The sequence below is a fragment of the Gallinula chloropus genome (genome assembly GCF_964237585.1).
Source record: "Gallinula chloropus genome assembly, chromosome: 5".
NCBI lineage: Eukaryota > Metazoa > Chordata > Aves > Gruiformes > Rallidae > Gallinula > Gallinula chloropus.
Genome location: NC_140090.1, coordinates 25315338 through 25338534, shown reverse-complemented (window position 1 = coordinate 25338534; position 23197 = coordinate 25315338). Strand labels below are relative to the sequence as shown.

At 36.2% G+C, this 23197-nt stretch overlaps 1 protein-coding gene across 1 annotated transcript in view; it reads left to right on the top strand.

The window, feature by feature from the left end:
- Window positions 1-23197, top strand: part of ZNF385B (zinc finger protein 385B) — a gene marked incomplete at its 5' end in the record, with an annotated part of 142317 nt that overhangs the window by 106547 nt on the left and 12573 nt on the right. Inside the window, 1 exon segment of the mRNA XM_084265061.1 lies at window positions 12477-12639. Coding sequence (XP_084121187.1) covers window positions 12477-12639 — 163 coding nt within the window.

Sequence of the window (23197 nt, the reverse complement as noted above, 5' to 3'; positions counted from 1 at the left end):
GAAAAACCAAAACCAACTGAACCGCAACCAAAACCCACCCCAAGCAAACCAACAACCCAGGCAGTGGTGAAGGGCAGTCAGAAAGGCTTCCCTGGGGTTTTCTTCAAGTCATACTCGCTCTTCCAGAAGAAATTTCTGTTGTTTCTACATCCTTTCTGATAGTGTATCTTCTAATTTCCTAATAAAGTCACCCTTCCAGTAACTTTCATTTGTAATAAATGTGAAGGTTTACTTCTAGCTGTCTTTTTTTGAGTATGATAAACTTCAAGCAAGCTGTCCTCTGAGGTATAATAAAAAAAATTAAAAAGTGTTTCAAAAGAGCATATTGACTGGTGTTATTAAAATGTATATCAAACCAATGTTTTTCCCGAAGAGCTGAAAGATTAAAGAAATTCAAGAAAACTGTGTCTAGGAAAATTATGTCCTTCAACACTTTAAAATTAAGTAGTTGTTCTTCAATGCTACTTACTAATGTCATTAAGCTAATAAAAGGTTTTTAGATTTTTTTTGTTGATCTCAAGTGTGAGAACAAGTACTTAAGTGATATGTGAATATTACATTAATATTCCCCTATTAGAATTTAGGTCTATGAAATAGTTTGCAGACCCCTCCCCAAGACCTTTGAGTACTTGGCACCATTAGAAATTCACAGTAAAGCACCCATGCCTATTATTCTGATTTTCTTTGCTTCTACCATTCCACTTTGGATAGTGTCATGTAAAATGGCTTCCCCATCTGGCTTTCCTGTCTGGGCTGGTAAGAATATTGAAACATTGCTATCCTGTTCTCAAACTGATTTCTAAATCTGTCGCCTTTTGACAAGCTTATTAATTTTTCTTTGAAGTGGTAATACCTACTTAGTTAACCAGTTTCAAAAGTTGTTATTTAAAATCTAGTTCACTTGTCTTTCCTCTTTAAGGTTAAGATTTAAGGTTTAAAAAAAAAAAAAGCTTTCTGCTATGATACTTGGTTCAGATACCTAGGTCTTTTTATTAAAGCAAAGAACCAGTAAAGTTTTTAAAAGCTTCCCTGGGCTCCGTAGATCCGAATCTTGCTTCTGTGCTGGACCTTACTTTGTCACTAGGGAGGCAGTTCATACTGTTCTTCCCTCTCTTCCTGAAGTCAGGGTCCCTCAGATGGTGGGTCCTGTCCTGAGAGGAGGCTCTCGCTTTGTCTGTGCTGACAAATAGCACTTCAGGCAGATGGATTGAATCATTACTTAGTGTCTCAAAACAAAAAAAAAGAGCTGTAATGTTATATCATTTTGTACGTCTGCCAACCAAGCAATTTTTCCTATCTAGTCTTACGAAGCAGAACAAAAAAGTGCATATCGTATTCTGCTTTCAATAGTGGCATCACAAAAGCATGCCAGATCATACCCTTGCCTCTTCTTCTGGAGCCAATGTACTCATATGGTGTCATGCTCCTCTCTTTCTAAACGATCAGTATGCTCAGTTATAGTTACTAGAAATTTCATAATGGGTGGTTGTAAGAAAGGGTGAAGCATTGTGACTGTGCTGCTGAAAGTGATAAAATGCAGTTCCTTGCTTTCTACAGCAGTTTTCTTTACCAGGACATTCACAAACAGCCTGGAAATTTGATTTTACAATTCACTGAGATTCTACGAGTTTATTAATACCAGAAAATACTTCAATTACAAATTTAAGTTTCAGAAAAATATCATAACCACAACATACACAAATATTTGGAGAATGAATTTTCATAGTATTGCACCTCTATTTTAAGAGCTATCTAGCCTTTTGTTGGATTATTCAGCTTCTCTTGGGAAGATCTGCATAAGGCTTTAAATTTTTTTTCCTCTGGGTTCAATCTTTTGACCTTAAGAGTTATTATTCTGAAAGTGTTACCCTTTTTTAAGCAAGATCTTATTCAGGTCTTATCCCCCCGCAATCTGCATTGTTATAATTTCAGTAATAATTTTCAATAATTATGGCCTTTCAGCTAAGCCTCAGACTGTTATAGTTCTTTCTTAGCTTGTTAAAAGCTCCGTCACAGAAATTAAAAACTGGACTCTCTGCTTGTATTTTTCTTTTTGGTCAGTGTGAAATTTTCCTTCAGAGGTGGAATGGTTTTTACAATTCATCCTGTCTTTGTGGATTGGCGAAAATCGAGTCAGATATTTGGTAACCTTGTAAGTGTTGAATCTTTCAGTGGATCAGTTCTACCCTGTAACATCCTAAGGATGTATTGAGATACTTCTGAGCAGAATCAAACTGTGATAACCTGCATTAAAACCTTGAGTGTAGCACTTTGCAGAATGAGATTTGTAATACAGACACTTCATGCTTGCAGTTTCTTCTAGCTTTACAAGACTGATAGGCTCCTTGTTGATGGGCATTTCATTCCTTGGAACTTCCATTGACCTAAATTATGCAAGCAAATGCAATAAAAATGACAAAACTAAGCTATTAAGTAGTTTTCTTACTTAAGTTTTCCTAAATTAATTTCAGTAGTATGGTGTTTGAAGATTCTGACCTGATTCCACTAGTGCTTTATCTATCGCATGAGTAACAGACCAGTGGATATTCATCTGTGAGAAGAAAATTGCTTTCCTTGGCTGCAATCTTTTCCTCACACTGTGGACATTCACCAGTCTGGATCAATAGAACAAAAAACAAAAACAAAAACAACCAACCAACCAAACAAAAAAACAGTCTAGTGAATTCATAGTTGTCAAACCTCCCACTAAATTAATACAGTAAATTGCAAAGGTTTCAGTTTTCTTCTGCTCAAATGCCTGCAGGTTTAGCTCTGGTGAGAGTGATCTGGCATCGGATTCAGAGGAAGGAATCTGCAGCTAGCTGCAGGAATAGAAAGTCTAATATAAAAGGTGGAAGGAATTTATAAAATAGGGTATCTTAAGTGTGGGAGTAACATAATGTTGAAGTGATGCCTTCTGTGTTTTGAAAAATAAAAGTTGCTAGGATGATGAGCTAACAGAGTGTTTCCTACCTGAATTCTTCATCTTCATTTATCCCATCTCCTGTACTTTTAAAACAATTTTTAAAATTACAACATGAAGAAAACATTTACATACGAACTGTAAGTTCAGCCTAGTTATAGCCTGATCTTTTTATGCTCTTCTAAAAAGCAACTATGGGTTTTGACACATAAACCGTCACTGTCATACTCTTCTCTAGAATTTTCATCAGCTGTAGTTTGGTCAATTTGAAAGTTGTGTTCTTCTGCTAATAAATTCTGGCACAAACAGTTTGAGCACCCCTTCCAAGCCCTGTCAACTCCAGGAGAAACTGTAGTTCAGAAGAGATGATCCAAAACCTCCAGAAACAGAAAAAGAAAATGCCATGAAGTTGTTTTAATAACCTGAACTTTGAGATCCTCAAATGGGGCTTTTATCTGTAATAGAAGTATTGACCTGACAACAGTTGTAACTGAGATTGCTTCAACAATATGTTTTGCATGATCTAGTTAAGATGACTACCTGGTACTTGGAGTGCGGTTAGGTGCCTAAACCTAAGTGTCCTGTCATTTGAGTATCTCTTGAGATATCTGGGACATCCACACCAGCCTGGCAGATCTGACAGAGGACCTGCAGTAGGAGGTCAAGCAGGACAGCTGAGGACATTCCAAATTATACTGGATGACAGTTTCTAGAACTTAATTCCCGCTCATTAGTTTTGCCTTCTGGGTTTTGGGATTTTTTTAGCAAGGAAGGGGATGGAAGCTGGATTTAGTGAGGAGAAAAATGCTTTAAAAGAAATAGGACAGGGTTAACAGACCTTGAGATTATAATACCAGAAAACTGGCAAGTTAGTAGAGGTTCCAAAGGAAAAGAAATGGGAAAAAAAAAAATGGGGGAGAGAATAGGGAAGAGGGCTTTATCTTAAACTAATTTTTAATGATGACAGCAGGAGTCAATTGCAGTTGAATTAAGTTGGAGATATCAATTTAGGAAGGATAGTGCTATGAGGATTGGTAGTTGATGATACTGTTTAGTCAGAATAGTAAATGAGATACTTATTCCAACCTGCGTTAACATTATTCTTTTATGCAGAAAGGAACATACTTGTTTGAAAAACTGTTTAAAAGTAAAAAGGCAACAGTGTCTATTAATAGTTACAGTTGGATTCGCTCCAATATATTCAGATAAGCACAGGTGTTTCATCTATGCATCAAAACATCTATTAACACCATTTTATCTTTTAATTTTTACATGATGATGAACTAGAATATGTTCCAGTGTAATAATGACTAGTGTGTCAGTGAAGTTCAAGTTACAGTCTTGTGTTAGAATCAAACTCAGAAAAAAATAAGAAATAACTGTTATTTACTACCACCAGAGACTAGGCAGAAGAGGAAGAATCCTCTTCATGAAACAGACTGTGAAAGAGAGTCAGATTTTACACTTGCTTAAAGGCCACCAGAGCAAGGGATGTAACTGTATTCCACCAAGATGAAGCTAGAGATACTGAGAAAGATCCAGTATAGCCTTTGAAATTTTTTTTTCCTTTTAAGAACTTTGGGGTTCCTTCCAAACCCATGATATGTCTATGTGGACTATATATAAGCTTTGCTAAACAAGTTTTTATATTAATTGCATAGGTCTGGCTTGTTGATATTAATTATTTATATTACAGACATTCTAGCAGAAACAAAAAGCAGCTTGAGTGAGTTTGCTGAACGCTTGCCATACCTGTTAGAGGGTCCAGTCGCAGCAGCGCAAGGGGGAAAATGGCTGGTTTCTATCCCACATAGATTCCTTCTTGCCTACTCCTGGCTCATTCTTTCTCATTCCTTCTGGAATGCTGAAGGTGAGCTTATTGTTGAATGCATTTATAGCTAATAAAAAAGATGTGATCATCTTTTTAAAAAGCCAGAAGGCAAACTTTTAAAGTTTAGGCAAGTATTACCGAATGTTAACTTTGCAAATTTTAATGAATCACTCATGTTGACAAAAGACAGCACACGACATAATCAATAGCATCAAATAAAAATCTACAGAACTGTCATCATTTTTGTCAAATGTTTTACATTTTCCCTACAAATACGACTATTTATATTGATTCTTTTGGTATGGAGGGTAGTGAAGCGGATAGGAGGTAATTAAAGGCATAAATCTCAGGAACTTGTGAAGGTAATTTTCTGTTTTGTAGACAGAACTGACAAAATGATGAAAGTTGTTAGCTCCAACATGACAGAAATATTGCATGATTATAGGGTACACGGTTATAATGTGCTGAAAGTTCTGTTCAAATAACAGTTATTTAAAAGAGCTTTTAACTAAGTTTGGTTAGGTATTTAAATATGAGTTGACTCATTATGACATGGGTGATCTTCACAGCTTTTTGATTTTTCTATGTCCTTTTCAGTAGTTATCTACATTACTATTTGGAGCAATTAGGTTTTAGAAATCTTTTGAGAATAGAATTGAAAAAATAATGCATACACAAATGTATGAACACTGCAGTTTTACAGATTTCTTCAATTACAGCTATTATTAATATCAAATGAGATAAAACTAAATTTTTCAACACCACTTCCTAATTTATTACTTCATGTAATTTTTATTAAAGCTATGATTCTAGTCTAAATTCTTCTTAAGTTATATACTTGTCACATAAATATGCGCACTCTTGCAATGTGGTTCTAACAGCTAAACTATGTCATTAAACATTTGGTAGACCTCTTTCCCTTTTAAGAAAGGGAGCTTTGTAGTTTAGGACCTGCTGTGAATTAAGATGACGATAAGCTACGGATATAAATACCTCTGTGCTCCTCCAATCTTGCACAGTGAAGGTGCCTTCTCTAATAGCAACGTTGCCACTGCCACCCTGTCAGGGGAGGTCTCATAGGGATGCCACACTCACTTCATTAAGCCACTTCTCCTGACTGCCTAACGCAATGCAGTTGTGGCTAGCCTTGCCACATCCACTTCAACAGCCTTACATGCAAAACCAGTGAATTTTCTTGTAGTTGAGACTCTTGTAGCTATGGTGGAATTCTGTAGTTCTACAAGTCAACAGCCTTGCTGAGATCCATGCTTCTACCAGAGTACTATTGCTCATCCTCTAGCAGCACCTGTGTCTTTCAGACACAAATTCTGTTGATTTCAAAATAGCCTGGGGATATTCAAACTATTGTCAATTTAGGATAAAGACTTGCACATTATGAGGATATTGTAAGTATTCTGGGATAATTATAAAATAAATTCTGTATTGATAATATCCCCCCTGGAATTGGAATCAGATTGTCGTATAAAAGTGGGCAAGTACACAGGTATTAGAAGAGGTGATCTTTCTACATTGTAAGATACGACTATATTTAGGACATGCTAGATTATTATATTTTTTATCTTAAAATGAGGTAAAAATTTTTATGCTATGCTGAAGGAATTTATCTTTGCCAGTATTCCAGAACAGAATAGAAGTTTTCAGGATTATTATGTATCTGTTAAGTCTTGTAAATTGCCTATGTGGTTGAACTGTTATTAGCAGAAGCTTTTATGGTATTTTCAACAAAATATTTTTCATTGGAGATTACTGTTGTATTGACACCAAGTGAATAAAGCATTTGAGATTAAGTTGCGGTTAAGACTTTCCATTCAGGGCACCATTCCTGCTTTAGAAAGGTGCTGTAGAATGGGAGAAGAAATAGGAGCTAGGAGCCACCACGTTCAGTGCCAGATAGTTATGGCACTCACCTGGTATTGCAGAGCTTAAGGCATCAACCCAGACTTCCCATGTAGATACTTCAGTCTCCCTTTATTTCTGTGTTTCTCACAGAATCACAGAATTGTCAGGGTTGGAAGAGACCTCTAGTGATCATCTGGTCCAACCCGCCTGCCAAGCAGGTTTATCTAGGACATGTCGCACAGTCACGCATCCAGGTGGATTTTGAAAGTCTCTACAGGGAGATTCCACAACTTCTCTGGGCAGCCTGTTCCAGTGCTCCTTCCTAATTTTATGCTGCTCTACATATATTTAACTTTATATGCTAATTGTCAGACTGGATATCATGGAAGCACATTTAAGCACTTGGCTTAAGTGCTGACGGGTCGGTGGTCTTATTGCCATCAAGGCTCGTTGAAGGGCTACTTCAGCTGATCCTGAAGACGCCTAGAAAAAAGCTTGATCTCACACACATACGTGCTGAACCATTAGATTTAGTCGAGCCTTTTGCATCACATTGTCATTGAAAGGATCTAGTAGGTTAGTATTTCATCTCTTTATGTAGTAATGAATTCCATTAATTAGTCATTCACACACCAAATAGATTCTAAAGCTCAGTCACTTGTGAACTGTCAAAATGAATACTGCTGATTTCAAATATACTGTCAGTCATTGCTCCTGACAGGGATAATTTTCTGTAATCTTTTGTACTGTACTCTTACCTGAATTGCAAAGTTTTCTTAAGGTTAATATTGCTGTCAATGAATCTGTGAGATCTGTATGTTTCCTCGTTATCTGTATCTTTCTATATATACATATCTACGCATATACGCCTATTTAAGTTTATGCAAAGTAATGCTACTGAGGTTACTTTAAGTACTATAATATGCTAATGATATTCACATTTATTTTAGAAACCATGTTTATGTGTAAAAGATGATTTGCATTGTTGATGTATTAGTAGATGCAAACTAGTATATAGGGCTAACATATTGTATGTAGTCTCACAGTTTAATGTCCTGATGCTTACATTTCAAATTTAATAATTTGGAGTTGAAAGTAGAAATTAACTTTAGATTTTAAATAAAATGTAACATTTGGACTTGCAACATGTGTCTCAAATATATTTTTAAGAGAGGAAACTTGTCCTTTCTTATAACAAAGTCATCCTTATAGCAAGGCAGGCTTTTATCATAAGGTTTAATTGGTTCGGGTTGCTTAAATACTACATAGAGTGGAACTAAAATTCTAGATTACTTAGAGATGAAAAGCATCCTCCCCCTGTTTTAACATGTACAAATTTGAAAAATTATGGGCAAAAATTGCATATTTATTTGTCTGTCAATTATAGTCTTAATTATTTGCAAGTGAATTCAAAATACAGCTTTTCACTGTGCTATGATCTTCTAAAGCTTTAGACATTTAATGTCTTAAAATATGCATCCTCTTGATCAAAAAGTAATGCCAGGCAAATGCATAAACGCTTTTGTGGAGTTTAGCCTGACAGTACAAAGGTATTTTTTGCATCCCAGCACATAATGTCACATACAAAGTTTAAAGCCTTTCCTGTTCATTAAATATTAGTAGCCAACACTTGACAACTTAATATACTTTCTAATAAGTAGGGGGATTCCATTTTAAAATGTTGCAGTGATGATATATCAAGCTTGTAGACAACAGTAAGTTTTAGGACCAAGTAGAAATTAGATTTTCTTTTAGGTAGGGAGTTCTTTCATATAAAACTTTTTCTAATTTGACTTTTTCAAAAATTTTCCTCCTTAACATAGTAAGCTTTTAATTTAAAAATTATAATAATAATAATAAATGTTCACTGGTGACATTTAATTTCAACTATATAAGCGACAAATTTAACTTAATCTTCTAGAAATAAAAAATTAAATATTCCAATAATGTTGAATTGTGGCACAGATAAATTATTTTACTGTAGAACTGATTAATCCCTACAATAAATGAATTCCCATACTCTGGAATAAATTATTACGCTATTAAAAAGCATCACGGTACATGAGTACAGAGAGATTTGTTAACGTTACACAACTTTTTTGGCTTTTCCTAACTTTTTATGTTTTCTCAAATATTGTTTTGATGATACAGAATTTGCCTGAATTAGTTCTACTTAGTTAATGATGATCAAAAAGCACATTAATTTAAAAAATTGCATGCCTAAGATATTTACTCTTCATTTCTTTTTACATGTTGTTGAGGTTTTATATTTAAACTGGTGAATTATCTTTCTTTTATACATGTGACTTTTAAATCTTGTGTGTATAGAACTTCCTTTGGATTATCAGAGCAAATGAAGATAAATGTTCTGCTTCTTGTCTTAACTAAAAATGAAACCTATATATGGCATGCTTATTTCAAAGATACATTTAGTATTTGTGCTTTATGTTACAAAATCGTAACCTGTACTGTATTAATATATTTGTGTCAGAAAAAAGTTTCCATGGAAACTGGAACGAATCTGCTTACCTTTAATGTGGTACTAGTGCAAATATTTTATAAAACTAAGGTTAGTAATGACTAGGTCATGAACAATGAGAATAACTGGTACCATTAACAACCAGAACTAACTTGTGTTCCAATTTCAGATTCCCAAAGGTGTCTTTTCTTTTTTTTTTTTTTTTCATCCTATGACTCCAGAAAACTCCAATGGCTTTTGTGCCACAGGACACAGTTCAATGTTGAATGCATCTCTAGCTTTGTATCTGTGTTTGTACTCACAGAACAGTGATTTGTTGAAAGAGTCTGAAAAACAAAGTTTTAACACAATCTAGCCACTGGAAGTTGAAAGTAGACAAATTTGTTGTAAAATAAATTGTGTGTACAAAAGTACTTTGTACTGACAAAGTGAAGCATGGAAACAGTTTACCAACGGTAGATTTTCTGTCCTGAACTAATTTAAAATCAAAGCTGGACAATGTTTTTCCCCAAAGGAAAATGTACTACATTCAAACAGTTTTGGAAAATGCTGGTCATTTCAGAAACCCTACTGAGATGGCCATTGCAATACCTTTTGACCTTGTAAAGTACAACTATGAAATTGATAAAAAAAGATTTCAATGATTACAAAAAACTCAAATCAAAATGAGGCCATTCACCACATTTCCATGAGGCTTTGCTTGTGTTTATGGAAATCTTAATTTTAACCCTGCCTGGGCTTGTTTGTTCTCAACAGGTCTCATGTACACTGTATGAGGAATGAATGAAGGGAATCAAAGACTGTAGTAGGTTATTACTGATATTGCAGGCATTATAATTGCAAATATCAGCAGAAAGGCTTATTATCAAGGAGTTGACTTGCTAAGTCTTTCTCTTGAGTGCACTTATGTCTCTTAGGTCATAGCTTTGGCCTCAGGCAGCATATGATCCTATCAACAGCACACATATGCTCAGAGCATAGAGTTCGAATATTTAAAGGGACATCATCAACTTGAGAATGCTTGAGGGGATATTCTTGTTCTTGCTATTATTTAAAATTAAAAGTATTGGAACAGAAAGGGTACCTATATGCCTCAATATTTAGCTTCGCTTGTTTTACACTGTAACATGTGATGGGTTTATTTAATTTTGTTGATGATGAACACTCCTAGTTTATCATGTAGCAACAGCAAAGCTTTAGAGAAATGGACAAAACTCAACAAGGATGGAGAGAAACCAGGCAGGACTTGTGTGCCAGCGTATAAGGCCCATCATCGTAACAGGGTGCAGTCAGATCTGTGCTCCTCTATCCACATTCAGAACTGAAGAGCTCCAACCCAGAAGTTGACAAGTGTCCCTTTAAGTAGTACAAGTAGTGGTGTAGCTGTTTAGTTGTTTCTTTATAATCCTTAAATTGTGTTTGTACATGTGCTAATATTTAAAAGGTTTTAAAAATCAAGAAATAGTTTAATGGACAAGTAGACTCTCTAGTGTTTTTACAACAAAGATTTTTTTAAAAATTTCTATCTCAAAGGAATTCAAAGTACAACTTACCTAGTTCATAAGCCTTTCATACTGAATACTTACTGAAATCTCACTAAAGAAAAGATGCAGACACAGCATGTCACACACCGTCCTTTCGAGGTGGGAAGCACTGTGTTTCGCAGGGTGTGTAATCACTTAAGCTTCCGTGTATGCAAACTTCACTCCCCTATTTTAGCAGCACTTCTCCATCAGTTTTAACAGTGCATATAATTTTTGTGAGGACTCCACTGCGCTGTCTATTCTCTTTAGTCCAGCTGTTTCTACTCTTCGCTTACACTCTACCATATGATAAAACTGTTACTACATGCTGTCCCAAGGTGACTGTATTGTCTTTAAACAATTTTTCTCATTATGGCAGCACTCTCTATGGAATTGAAACATTTTAGATGTTATAGTTGCTTTTTATAAAAAGCATGTGACTTGTCTCATGGCTCGCTTCATTTAACACAGTGAACAAAGTAAAGTAATGCTAATCAATTGGAGAGAGTGTATTTTTGCATGAATCTAGTAAAAGTATACTTGCACTGATGTTTTTATAGCCAGGTGCCAAGGTGTGGCCATCTGGTTACATGAAGCATGCTTTCTTTTGTGTTTTACTTTGAAATAAACTACAATATTAACTTTTTTAGTTAATATGTAACCTTCAATAGAGGCACCTAGTAGTATGTCTGAAACAAGATGTTAAATGATGCTTGGAAGTACTAATAAGACAGAGCTACTGCTGTATATTAAAATGTTATGAAATTAGACTGTGTTTTGTATAAAATTGTTTCTTACCCGACTTGATAAATTAACTTCTTAAGAACTCAAGAAAAAACGTTTAAATTCATTGGTTGAAATTTCTGAGCTTTGGAGTTTTTATTTAGCATGTAATTCCTTAGTTTTGCAGCTAAGTTAGTTGCCTGTTTTGTCAAGACAGCTAGTTATGTAGAATCAGGAACAATATTGGGTATTCAAAATCACTAAAAAAAATGGGCATTTATTTATGTGTCTAGCTGTAGCCGTGCAACTTCAAAAACATTGATGTGGTTTCTGAAGATAATTTTAAGTCAAAGCTCAAGTCAACTCTACATTTCAGTACGTATTTCCGTTGTACTGGTTGGACAGAACAAAAAGTGTATGTAATACACAAAGCACTCTAGCGACAATAACAACAAAGCTCCTCTCCTTCCCGTCATTCAGGTTTCAATTTTCTTAGTCTTTGAAAAAAAATTATTCAAGGTAATTTAATTCATGACTAAGTATTTAGATTTCTGTGTTTTACTTGGGTCTACTGAAGTTTATAGGTATGGCGTTTCTTCATTTTAACCCTTCTTGCTTGATCTAATGGTGAAGTCAATGTTATTAATGCTTGTTTCAATTGCTGTTAGTGTAGTGATGAAAATACTTTGACTTTTGTAGTAGATCAAAGAGAAGGAAAAATGGATTATTTAATCATGTTACAGCATGATACATCTTTTTAACTATAAGCAATAAAGACTAGGGAATGGTACATGAAATTGAGTAGCATCTTTCTCAATTGGATATGTTTACATTTGGATAGTGTTTTAAATCTTTAAGCACCATGGAGGCAAAGAATTACACGAGGAGTGACAGAGCTTTACATAATCTCAAAGCCTCTTTTTTTGAGCTATTGAAAACATATGCCATTCATTAAAATCCCGTCATTTGAATATAGGGGAGCTTAGATCTAGGAAAACTGTTAGTAGAAAGCTACTAACATTTTCTAGGTTGAATAATATGGTGCCTACTATTGAAAGTGTCACTTTTCTGCCTTGTCATCCATTGTGTTATACAGAAGTACAGAAAAAAGTGAGCCTGATTTGTTCTCCTTTGTAGAGCCAGGCCGAGGCCCACTACAAAGGAAGTAAACATGCCAAGAAGGTCAAAGCACTAGAGGCAACGAAAAATAAACCCAAAGTTGGTTCTTCCAAGGACAGCGCAAAGGCTAACACAAGCTGCTCCACCACGCCAGTCACAGCCAACATCTCTGACAAATCAGGTCAATGAAAACCTTTTGTTCTATACATTCTTTCTTTTCTCCTCTTTTGGTGTTTGTATGAGAGAATCTGGCTGCATGACAGTGATCCGTGACTTGTGTTTTCTAAACTTTCTATGCTTTCTTGTACAGAATTGATTGGTTTTGATGTTAATGAAGTGGTTTTTTTCACATCTGTGAAACATCTGGGGTCCCTGAATGCTAAAGTGTATTTTATTTTTAAAGCTTGTGAAATGTACTCTTACAAAACTAAGGATGTTTTTCATACAGCAAAAATACTGGATGGGTATGGGTGGAGGGGCAAGTCTCAGGTATATGTACTTAGCTGAAACACGAGAAACCTCCCCTTCCCTCTCACCCCTTTCTGAATATGATAATATTGCTTAAACAGGAAAACACACCTACAGAAATGTAGTGAAGCCTCATGGCATGGATATTTCATGACTTCCACAGCTTGTTAGTGCTTCAACATCCCATCTTTTTTTCTTTTTTTGTCCCCACATTAGTAACCTGAGGAAGGAAGATCAATAACACTAATTGCCATGGAGCTGCTTTCTGCTCTGTCAGTATTGTCTTACTGAATGAAACAGGAGAATTTCCTGAACTTGCTGACAGTCTGAAATACTATACTCGTTATCCAGGGGAAACCACCTACTATGGGTTACCCAACTGGTGGTCACCCAACTGGTGGTTTGATAGATTACTTCTAATAACTTTGTATCTGCCTTGGTAGCCGTTTATTATCCTCTTGACCAGAGCTGAGCTCCATTCAGATGCTGTAAAGTGAACAACAAAGACAGTTTCAGTTTTCTGACACACACCAATAGAAGAAAAAAAAAAAAAAACTACATTAGTGGCTATTTGTCATCCTGCTTTCATCATAGCAGAACCAAGTAGCAATGACAGTGGGTCCCAAATTTTGAATTGAGTCACCTGGCAAATCACATTTTAGATTTGAGAGGAGAAACAACATGAATCCACGTAGCACCTTCAGGTAAACCTGCCATGTCACCTGACAAAATACCTTTGATCTAAATGAAATGTTGACTATTGCATGGAATTTAAATTGGGATTTTAAATATTTGATAAATATTTTACTCTCTGTAACATCAGAAATAGCTTTGGTTAAAATAGCTCCAGAACTAAGAAGCTCTAAGAACTCAGACAACTGTTTTAGAAAGTTAACCATTAAAACTTTAGAGGATTTATCATGGTAAGAATGTGGTCTATGATAATTGTGTAATGCTCTCTTCTGCCTGTGCCAAAGTCCAATGGCCAAAGAACAAAAGCTTCAGCATCTTTTACAAAATTTATCATCTCTTCCATAAGTCTGTCTGTCTCTCTTGTGCTTCCTTTGCCAAACTGAAAGATCTGTCCCTGACTTAATTTTCTTCTACTCTGTACAATGTACCTAAATCATTTACATCTCCACATTCAGTTTTTGATCAAATCCTCTAACCAATGACAAAGGAAACCTGCTCTTGATGTTTTTATATTGCCCTGTTTTGACACCATGTTGTTTTATGCTATTATTTACTCTGCACAAATTAGACAGATTGCCATCTGTGTCTGTTGGATTATACCACTGCAAGTGTTTCTATGTTAAAAATAAATCACAACGACAATGTAGCTAAACTCTTTCTTCCTATTAGAACAACAGTGGGATTCTCTGTGAAAGGGAGGCTCCTTGAGCCTTCCCTGCTCTACAGGAGAGTGTGGATGGGATGTTTTGGAGGACAAAAACCTGAACCTGGAGTGGCAAATTGTCCATATATGCAGGAAATGCTTGTTCCAGAGGTGGGGAACAGCTTGGAGATTGAGGGTTTTTTCCAGGCTGTAGACTTGAAATTAAACTGTAATTTTGTTCAGCTACACTTTCACTTACAGAGGCTATTGTTCATCTGTTCTTTAACATATGTTTAGCTCTTTAACGTAATGCTTATTGCAGCTAGAGCAATCACTATTGCTTCTGGGAATTAGCGGTGGGGTTTTTTTGCCTTGGAGCAAACTGGTGGAGACCATTTTTTTCTGAATATTTTAACACAGCTTTCATTCTCTGAGAAATTGACTACTATTATGTATTAACTTTATAGGAATATTTTAGTTTTCTTTAAAAGTTTCAATTCATGCATGTATTGGTCTCTCTTAAATCTGATTTCCTCAGGAAAGGAGACTTATGTCCACCTCATCTATCCTTATCTCTTTTATTCTCTGGCCCTGTCTTCACAACTTTGGCTGTATTTACTTAGTGTCAAAAGGAATCTCATGAAATTAAGAGATTTAAATCAAGATCCTGCAAGTTTGATAAAAATTGGCACCTGGTTAGAAGGGAAGCCTTAACTTACGGTCCATCCTGAGAGATGCTGCTTTGTCAGCTACGTTTTGCTTGGCGTACTGACTGGCCAAGCATTGCCTTTGCCTTCATGATGGTGGATTTGAGAGTGTGTGTGGTGTAGGTATGAAAAAACTACATTACAAAGATGTAAAATAGGGGCGAAATGGCATCAAGGAAGGAAATAAAGGAAATAAAACCCACTTTGTGGACTTGCTGTTTAACCATTGTACTTTGGAGGATTGTGAAATTCCTGAGAAATGTTCATCAAGAAATGTCATTCCCGGTCTCCTTTTTTTTTGGGTATGTAAGAGGAGAACAAGAAGTTAAACAGAGGAAGTTTTAAGTTCTTGTGTTCCTTTGTTACATGCTGTTCTTCCACTGCTAATAGTGGGGAATGGGTAGGGAGAGTTATGATGAACTGATAAACAGCATTTACTATTCTTTTATGTAGTTCTGCTAATAAAAGGACACAGTAAGGATGACTAGCAGCCTTTTTGATGTGCTGTCATTTTGAGTGACATAATGATGAATGATCTGGAGCCCTGTGGACTGAATAGTTGCTATATATTGAACTGAAATGTCAAGTTAAGTTTGCTACAAAGTCATGTCTTCTGTGGGTCAGACACAGCAGGAGATCCAAAACAGTTATTTGTCAGAAGTCACTGTTGTAGTAGAAACAGGAAGAATAATTTCACTGTTATCTCAGCTTGTATGATGAAATAATAGGCAAAAGGCAAAACCTAAATTCATCCAGTTCTTATGTTCAAAACTTATGATGCAGTGGGTCTCTCTACAGCTGTTCCTTTCAGCTTGATAAGTGTGGCTGCTTGTAGAGCTACAAAAGTTAAATTAATCTTTAAGGACTTTTGGGAAGTTCCAGAAGAAATGTGGGCTCCTGCAGACAAAAGTGGCCTTAGCCAAATGCAAAGGGTTGACTGTGGAACTCAGTATGAGCATGATGATGCCCAAGTTGAGAGAGACTGGTCTACCCACTGATATTAATAATACATTGTGACTCAGATGTGACTTCTGCAAACTGATCTGCTGCAAACACGTAATGATAAAGCCACAGTACCGTAATGCTGAGTTGGCTCCAACCTCAGTTAAATAGATATCAATGGGTTGGATTGCACAAGTTTCGCATCCTTACGTGATTTAGAGTACTATGTGATCTTACTTTCTAAGCCACAACTCTTCACCATTTAGAAAATATGTTTGTTTAATGGTACTCTGAAGTACCAACATCCGTTCCTGTTCGTTAGTTCTGGAGACAGGAAGAAAATGCTGGAAAAAATAAAAAAAAGATATGTGGCAAGGCTGTTGTTCCCATGTCTCTTTTTGGGTCTGTATCTGCTTCTCCTGATGGGTATTTTCAGATTGGACATGTCTATAGGGGACCTTTCCATAACCTGTCTGCCACACTGTTTCTTCTACCACCCAGGAAAAGTCTAGTAACGTCTATTGAACAGTTTCATACACTAGAAAATAACTAGTGTGACACCACGAGATTTTTTTGTAGCTGCTTTGAGACATGATTATGGAACAACCATGTTAATAGCAGTGGGAGCTTTTCCTTCATGTGGGGCAAACATTCCCTTCCTTCCCTGTGGAAGCCCAGGATTTTCAGGATGATTTCACACAGAAGTTACACACACACACACACACACACACACACACGTATGTCATTGCTTCAGAAAAGGGCAGAGGTAGCAACCAGTACATAGCAAACTCCAGAATATTTAGAGTGTGTTTTAAATATAGCTCTGAGAGTGCAATAGAAGACGGTGTCTGTGATCCCAGGTTAGCATAGTCTAGATGCTTACAGTGATGAGTCCTTTAGGAATGCATGATAACTGGATTGAAATGTCACTGTTTACTTATCACACAAAGAGGAATTCTTTGATCATACTTCCAAATCAAAATAAATAGTTCAGAATGAAGCGGATGATGTGGTATCACCTGATTTGCATTTTGCTTTGATATAAAAATCAGGAAGTAAATGCAACTCTTTTAAACTACTCAAATGAGCCAAAACCAGGTTTCAGATTATAAAAGTAAGGTCATTTATTTTTCTGTCTTTGATACCTTCAGTATATGTTCCATTTCCCTTGTGCCAGAGTGAGCTGTTGGTGAAATGATAGGTATAGGCGTTTCAAGTTCAGTCCTTGTTCTAATAAGATCAGGAGGCTCCGATACTTGGACCTTAAAGATAGGTACAGCCAAGGCCTTTGGATGCTCTGTGAGAGCTCCTTTTTGCTCAGCTGGTATAGGCATATGCCACCTTAGGCATTTAACAAATTCTAGACTCTGTTTCAAATCTTGATCCCTCTTACTACTGCTTCATGTGTAACTGTGTCCCAGGACAAATTCACAAGCAGTTCGCGGCGTCATGGTGATGGTATTTCCAGCATATGAGCAGTCTTGTGTTGATCTGCTGCATCTGGCAAGGATGGCAGGAAAGGCATGCGAATAGAAAGCTCTCTGCCAGCTTCTCAATCTGAACTGGGCTATGTAAGAGCTATTCTGGTCATTACAGTTGTGTAACTAAAACCCACTGGAGGTTGTTATGAAGAACATTGTCATGCTGGAGTGTGGTACGGTGTCAGACACCAAATGGGCTAGCTCACAATTTGAAAACAGTCTAGACGTGGTGATGGACCTAATAAATGCCACGTGATGTCATGTAGACATATTGTAATTAGTTGGCCCATTGGACAGGACTGGCATCTCCAAGTTTTATCAGACTTAGAAAAGTTGACTTTGAGGTCTTATCTGTGGGTTTTAGTTCATTAAGGGTTTTCTGTGAGCACTTTGGCAACAAAATTATTTTTTTCCTTTTATTCTACCCCAGAGTGCAGCAAGTTGAATCAAATTTACTCAGGAAGATTACGATGGGTTGGATTTCTCCAGTGTCCTAATTACCAGTGACTACCAATGAGGTGTAATGTGCCAAGGGAGGGCGTAGTTCGTATTTATCAAGTCCACCATCAGGATGCTCCCTTAGTTGTGTTGCTCTCAGTGCTTACTTGAAGAATCTTTCTGCCTGTGCTTAAATTCCAAACTTTTCCATATGCATCTCCATATATGGAGTAATCCTATAAGTGCTATCAGTTCTCTTAAAAAAAATCCCTTTTCACCTTAACGGTTATTTCAGTATATAACCTTGTTTTCCACTCATTTTAAAGGAATGACTTCTTTACATAGCTCCAATAAGCTTTTTTTTCTTGTTGAAAATCCTTCAGAAATAGCTAGGAGGGAGACACGCAGCCCCCATGCCTGAACTGCTGTATATCTGTTCTGGGGAATTGTAGGTTATTTGTCATGCAGATATTGTAAGGACCTTAAAGTTTAAGGTGTTTCCAGGGTATTTATTCTTTGGTCTTTTACTTCTTTGTAATGGACCTCAAGATATATTGTGACAGTTGAATTTTGAGAGTGGGATAGGGAGAGAGAGAAGCTGTAGTAGAAGAACACAACAAGGATGTGTTTGGATTGCTGTCCCCCATTGTCAGGGAGCCATATTAAGACGTTCTGCCTTATGCAGCTCGAAGATGCTTGTCATTATGTCTAGACTTCATCAGAAGCTACTGCTAAGCCACATCATTTTTTCACATATATGCTTACATAAAGAATTCTGCTGAAGTTATATGCTGTAAAACAATCATGCATCTGCGTCCATGTGTATTTAGATAGTGCCTGCTAAGCACAGGCATATTTCTGTTAAAAAAATTAGTAGTAAATTTTATCAGATTCAGTCTCCAAGGAGAGCTGTTTCAAGGGCGTTTTTTTCATTAAGCCCTCTGAGGACAGAAAGTTTTGTTCTCTTTCCATTCAATGTTTCACAGCTGTCTGAAGATCGTTGTATATTGCCACTTGTTGAAGTTCTGTCCCCAAAACAGAGGTAAAGGGCACAGCATGGCGTTTGCTGCTTGACTGCCATGCTTTTATAGCGGATAATATAAAATAGAATTAATAAATGCTCATAAATTCATCACAAGTACACTGTTGCAAGTACTATGTGTCTGTTTACATGAACATTATATTATCAGTATCGATATGTGAAATATACTATTAGTGGCACGTTTGATACCTGTATTGGATTTAGCAGTAAACAGCTTCTGCGTGTTTCTGGTGGGATGTTTCAGCAGCTGTTTCAGGAAGTTGCTGTTTGGCTTATGCTTTTGGGATGAAAGGTTAACCAAAAGGATAACTAGGAAGTCAAAATCAATTAACAGGAAATGGTTATAATAGGTTAGATCTTTAAACACTTTCTTCCCTGTCACTGTTCATACTTTTCAAAAGTGGATACTCAAGCTTCATCTTTCCATGTATGTCTTACAACCCAAATGGAAGAGCAGTTATTCTGCACATTTTGGTGTTGATAAACTCCTGGGAGTCCTCAGGTATTTCTTCAGTCTGTCTACAATAAAGCTAACTAGCCCATATCAAATTCTGCAGCTCTACTGAAAACTGATTATAGGCCATTAACTGAAAAATAAGCTCTGTGCCTGACACAATTACATTGATGAGCTATTGCAATTCCTGTTCAGATTGAAAAAGGTCAGTCTTTTCTTTCTCAGTTATTATTTCAATCAGAAATACAGACAAGCAGGACTTTTTTTTTTTTTTTTTTTTTTTAAGAAAAGCTAAGCTTTTTATCCTGCAGTAGTTTAAACAGCAGTTCTGCAGCAAAAATATATTGTAAGATAAGACTCTTCTTGGGCACTCTGCGCTGTGCATGAGCATTCATGTGCCCAATATCATTGAAGTTGTATACTATTACAGCTTTTATTTATTCTAGTTCCCAAAACTGGAATTTCATGGTGTATTTTTTTCATTAGTGTTCTTACATAATTATAGAGAGTTTTCTTATTTAGGGGAGAGGTCAAGATAGGCATTGGGCCAAACAAGCATGACTCTACTAATGTTGCTGGAAAGTGGGAGCAGAGCCATGGATAGTCTCAGCTACTGGGTTTTTTTTAGCTAGGCATACATGGTCATTTAAAGAATCCATTCATATACACTGAGTCTTTCAGTAACCCCTCTCTATTCTGAAATCAGGCCACTTTTTCTTGTTTGTTCTGCTATAAATGTACCTATTGAATAGCAGAATATTTTTTGGGATAGGATGATGATGGTAAGAAGATAAATATGAAATAAAAATCACTAGAAAATGTGTATATGTATATTCCATTAGAGGACGTAATAGCAGAGGGGAGGCACAACCAGAACTATGGTGTGTCACATCATTCCCTACTCATCATTGTCTTTAACATACTCTTACAGAAGTTCTTGAGTCTTCAGGTAAAAAAAATGGGGAAGGGAAGAAAGTGGGACAAAAAAGAATTAGCTCACAAAAAGGAAGTAGAGAAAGAGGTACCAACATCACTCATTTGCTTTGTAGTTTTCAATTAGGAAGAAAGGTGATCTAGAAATTTCCTAAAAAAAAAAAGTTAGGATTATGTAGTGAGATTTTGTAAAAATTGCAAGTGGAAAAAATTAAATATCCCCTTCTATCACTTTAGATGGTTAGTATTTTGATGACAAATGACGGTATTATTTACTTACGAAAAGAAGTAATTCATCAACCAAGCTGCAGGTTTGGTGTTAAATGACTGAGAAATTCAAATCCAGTGGAAATTCTGTTTAAGTAGCACTGAAATTAGCCCTTTAAATCCATTAGAATGTAAAACTCAAAAAAACAGCTGCTAATTTTTTTGGTTTTTTAACGGGTCTCAGAGGAGTAGCTGTACCTGATATTTTCACAAACGTTATTAAAGAATTATATTGCTAAAGAAGCAAGTGCATTTTTTTGACGCTGAATATCTAGTTTTCTCATGTAATCACAGAATAAGTAACAGAATGCTGGTGATTGTCCATATAATTGGTAGTTGAATGCAGTTTTGTCTGTGTCCAGTTGTGTAAAGGTCAAAGTTGTGTTTCTCTCTGCCTTTGAGTGAATTTAGTCTTTAAATGTAAAAGAATGGGTCAAGCTCAGTGCTGCTGCTTTGTGTTTGTGTTTGTGATCCCAAATGAGATAAATGTTCTGTTTTTAAACCTTCTTTTCTGGAAAGCGTATACTTAGAGTTGGGGAAAAGGTGGCTTTTTTCTGTATTTCTCAGCAACTGTTTAAGTAAAGGAAAAGACATCTGAGAGCAAAGTATGGTCTAGCAATAACTTCCATAAAACCAATAATGTGTCTTGATTTGTTGTTTGTTTTTTTTTTGTTTAGGGTCATTTTTGTAGATTTTATTTTTGCTCATGCTTCAGTTTTGTAACCTAATTGCGAGCAGCATTCAGAAAGAACACAAGGAAAAATGCATGTTGCTGGGGGGTGGAAGGCAATTGTGAGAGCAAGAAGTTGGTGAGTTGGTTGTGATGCAGAATTGTTCAGAGATCTTGAATCAAAAACAAAAGCAGAAATATCCTTGGCCAGCACGTTAGAAATTTAAATTTTGAAAAATCTTCCTTTGTCATCCTTCCACCTTAATTCTCCAGGTACTGTGTTACTGACTTGCTATGAGATATATGCTACATTTCCTACAGCATAAAGATTATATATACAAACTATAGGTTAGGTATTATTTCCTTACTACTTGTTTTTGAGGAAAGTGAAAATGTTTTAGTGGCTGTTAGACAACTTCTATTTGAAATGCAATTTATCAGTCTAATCTTGAGGGCATGACTAAATACTCACAATCCTCAGGCAAATCTGACACTGAAATCACTGAGAATGCACAATTATAGATGTCATTTAACTGAAATGAAGATGAGTGTTTTTTAGCTGACTTCAGTGGCAGTTCTGCCTGGGCAAGTACTGAGTGAGTAGTTGAGACGCAGGCCCACGAGAATGTAGTTGCACGCAGACTGTCAGTTCTTGATTAATTTATTTAGACACCCATACATTTTCTATTGAGTTCCAAAGCACTTCAGCAGCTGTGAGTAGAATTTTAAGATTTTTTTTTTGCACAAACAGCAAGTGAAATGTGTTTCTAGGAATATATTTCAGGTTCATAGATGAAATAGGCACTGTTATTTTTATAGTTGAGGACCTGAACCAGCAAATTTTCAAGCATAAGTGAAGGATGTCTGGGCAGAATGCAGTATGTTTGTTGTAATCTTTGAATGTTATTTTTCTGAGCATTCCTACATTATTAAAATGTTAAAAAGACAATGCAGCACTATAGAAAATTTGCGTTCCAGGACCTTTAAAATAAATGTGGCAGCATCTGTAATGGGGGTATAAAATATTTACAAAATAATAGATGTCTGGTGTCAGAAGAAGATAAGTTTTACCAGCAAAAACATTTACTTTCATCCAGATGGGAGTCACATTTTATAATAACAGATCTTATACTATATTTCAAACTTTGCCCAAAGTGTATTATAATTTTCCAACTCTGAAATTTGTCCATTCCAGCCAATACAGACTGGCAAAAATCAGCAAAGATGAAAGGTTAAGGTAGATTTAAAGTAAATTTGTTTAGACATACAGCAATAGGACCCAGGAAGGCTAAGTTGTTACATAGTCTCACTTTATGGATACTTGTTAAATATACATCCACTGTTGCCAACCATGTGTTGCTGTGTGTCTCCTGGTGAGATCCACCTTGGTTTCAACTGCTGGCAGTGTAGTGCTGCTGGTCTTGCTGGGTTTTATGAAGAACCTTCTGATGGATCTTTTTCCAACCTACTATAAACGGGGTGTGTTGTGTCACTGATAAATTTGACACTAGAAAACTGCTCTGTACTGGTGTTTGTAGATGAGCTGGTTTTCTCTGGAACAAGCTTGCTGCATTTACCATCGTTACCTTTTCACCCTGTTCAGCCTAAAAATTGTAAAAGGGGGAAAAGCTTGTAGTAATCTGTTTTCAGTGAGGAAAAGAGAAGTCTGATGTAACCTGTATTCCGTAAAGAAAGTGGAATTGAAGAGAAGCAGGCAAAAAATGGAGGCATGTGTTGCTGTAAGTGAGAGTTAGAAGTTTGTTCCAGACCATACATGCACTCCTGCATTTTGGCTAATAGTGCAGAATCAGCACTGCTTCTTGCTCCTTTGGCTTTTGAGCAGAGAAAATGCATTGTGTTGAAATATGAAGTAAGATATTTTTTGAAATGTGAATGCCCTTTTTCTGTATGTAACAACTTTTGGACAGTTATTTTGAGATTTGCCTTTTATGTATGTGTCAGCATATCATTTTTATTCCCCCCACCTTGCTGGTGAATGCA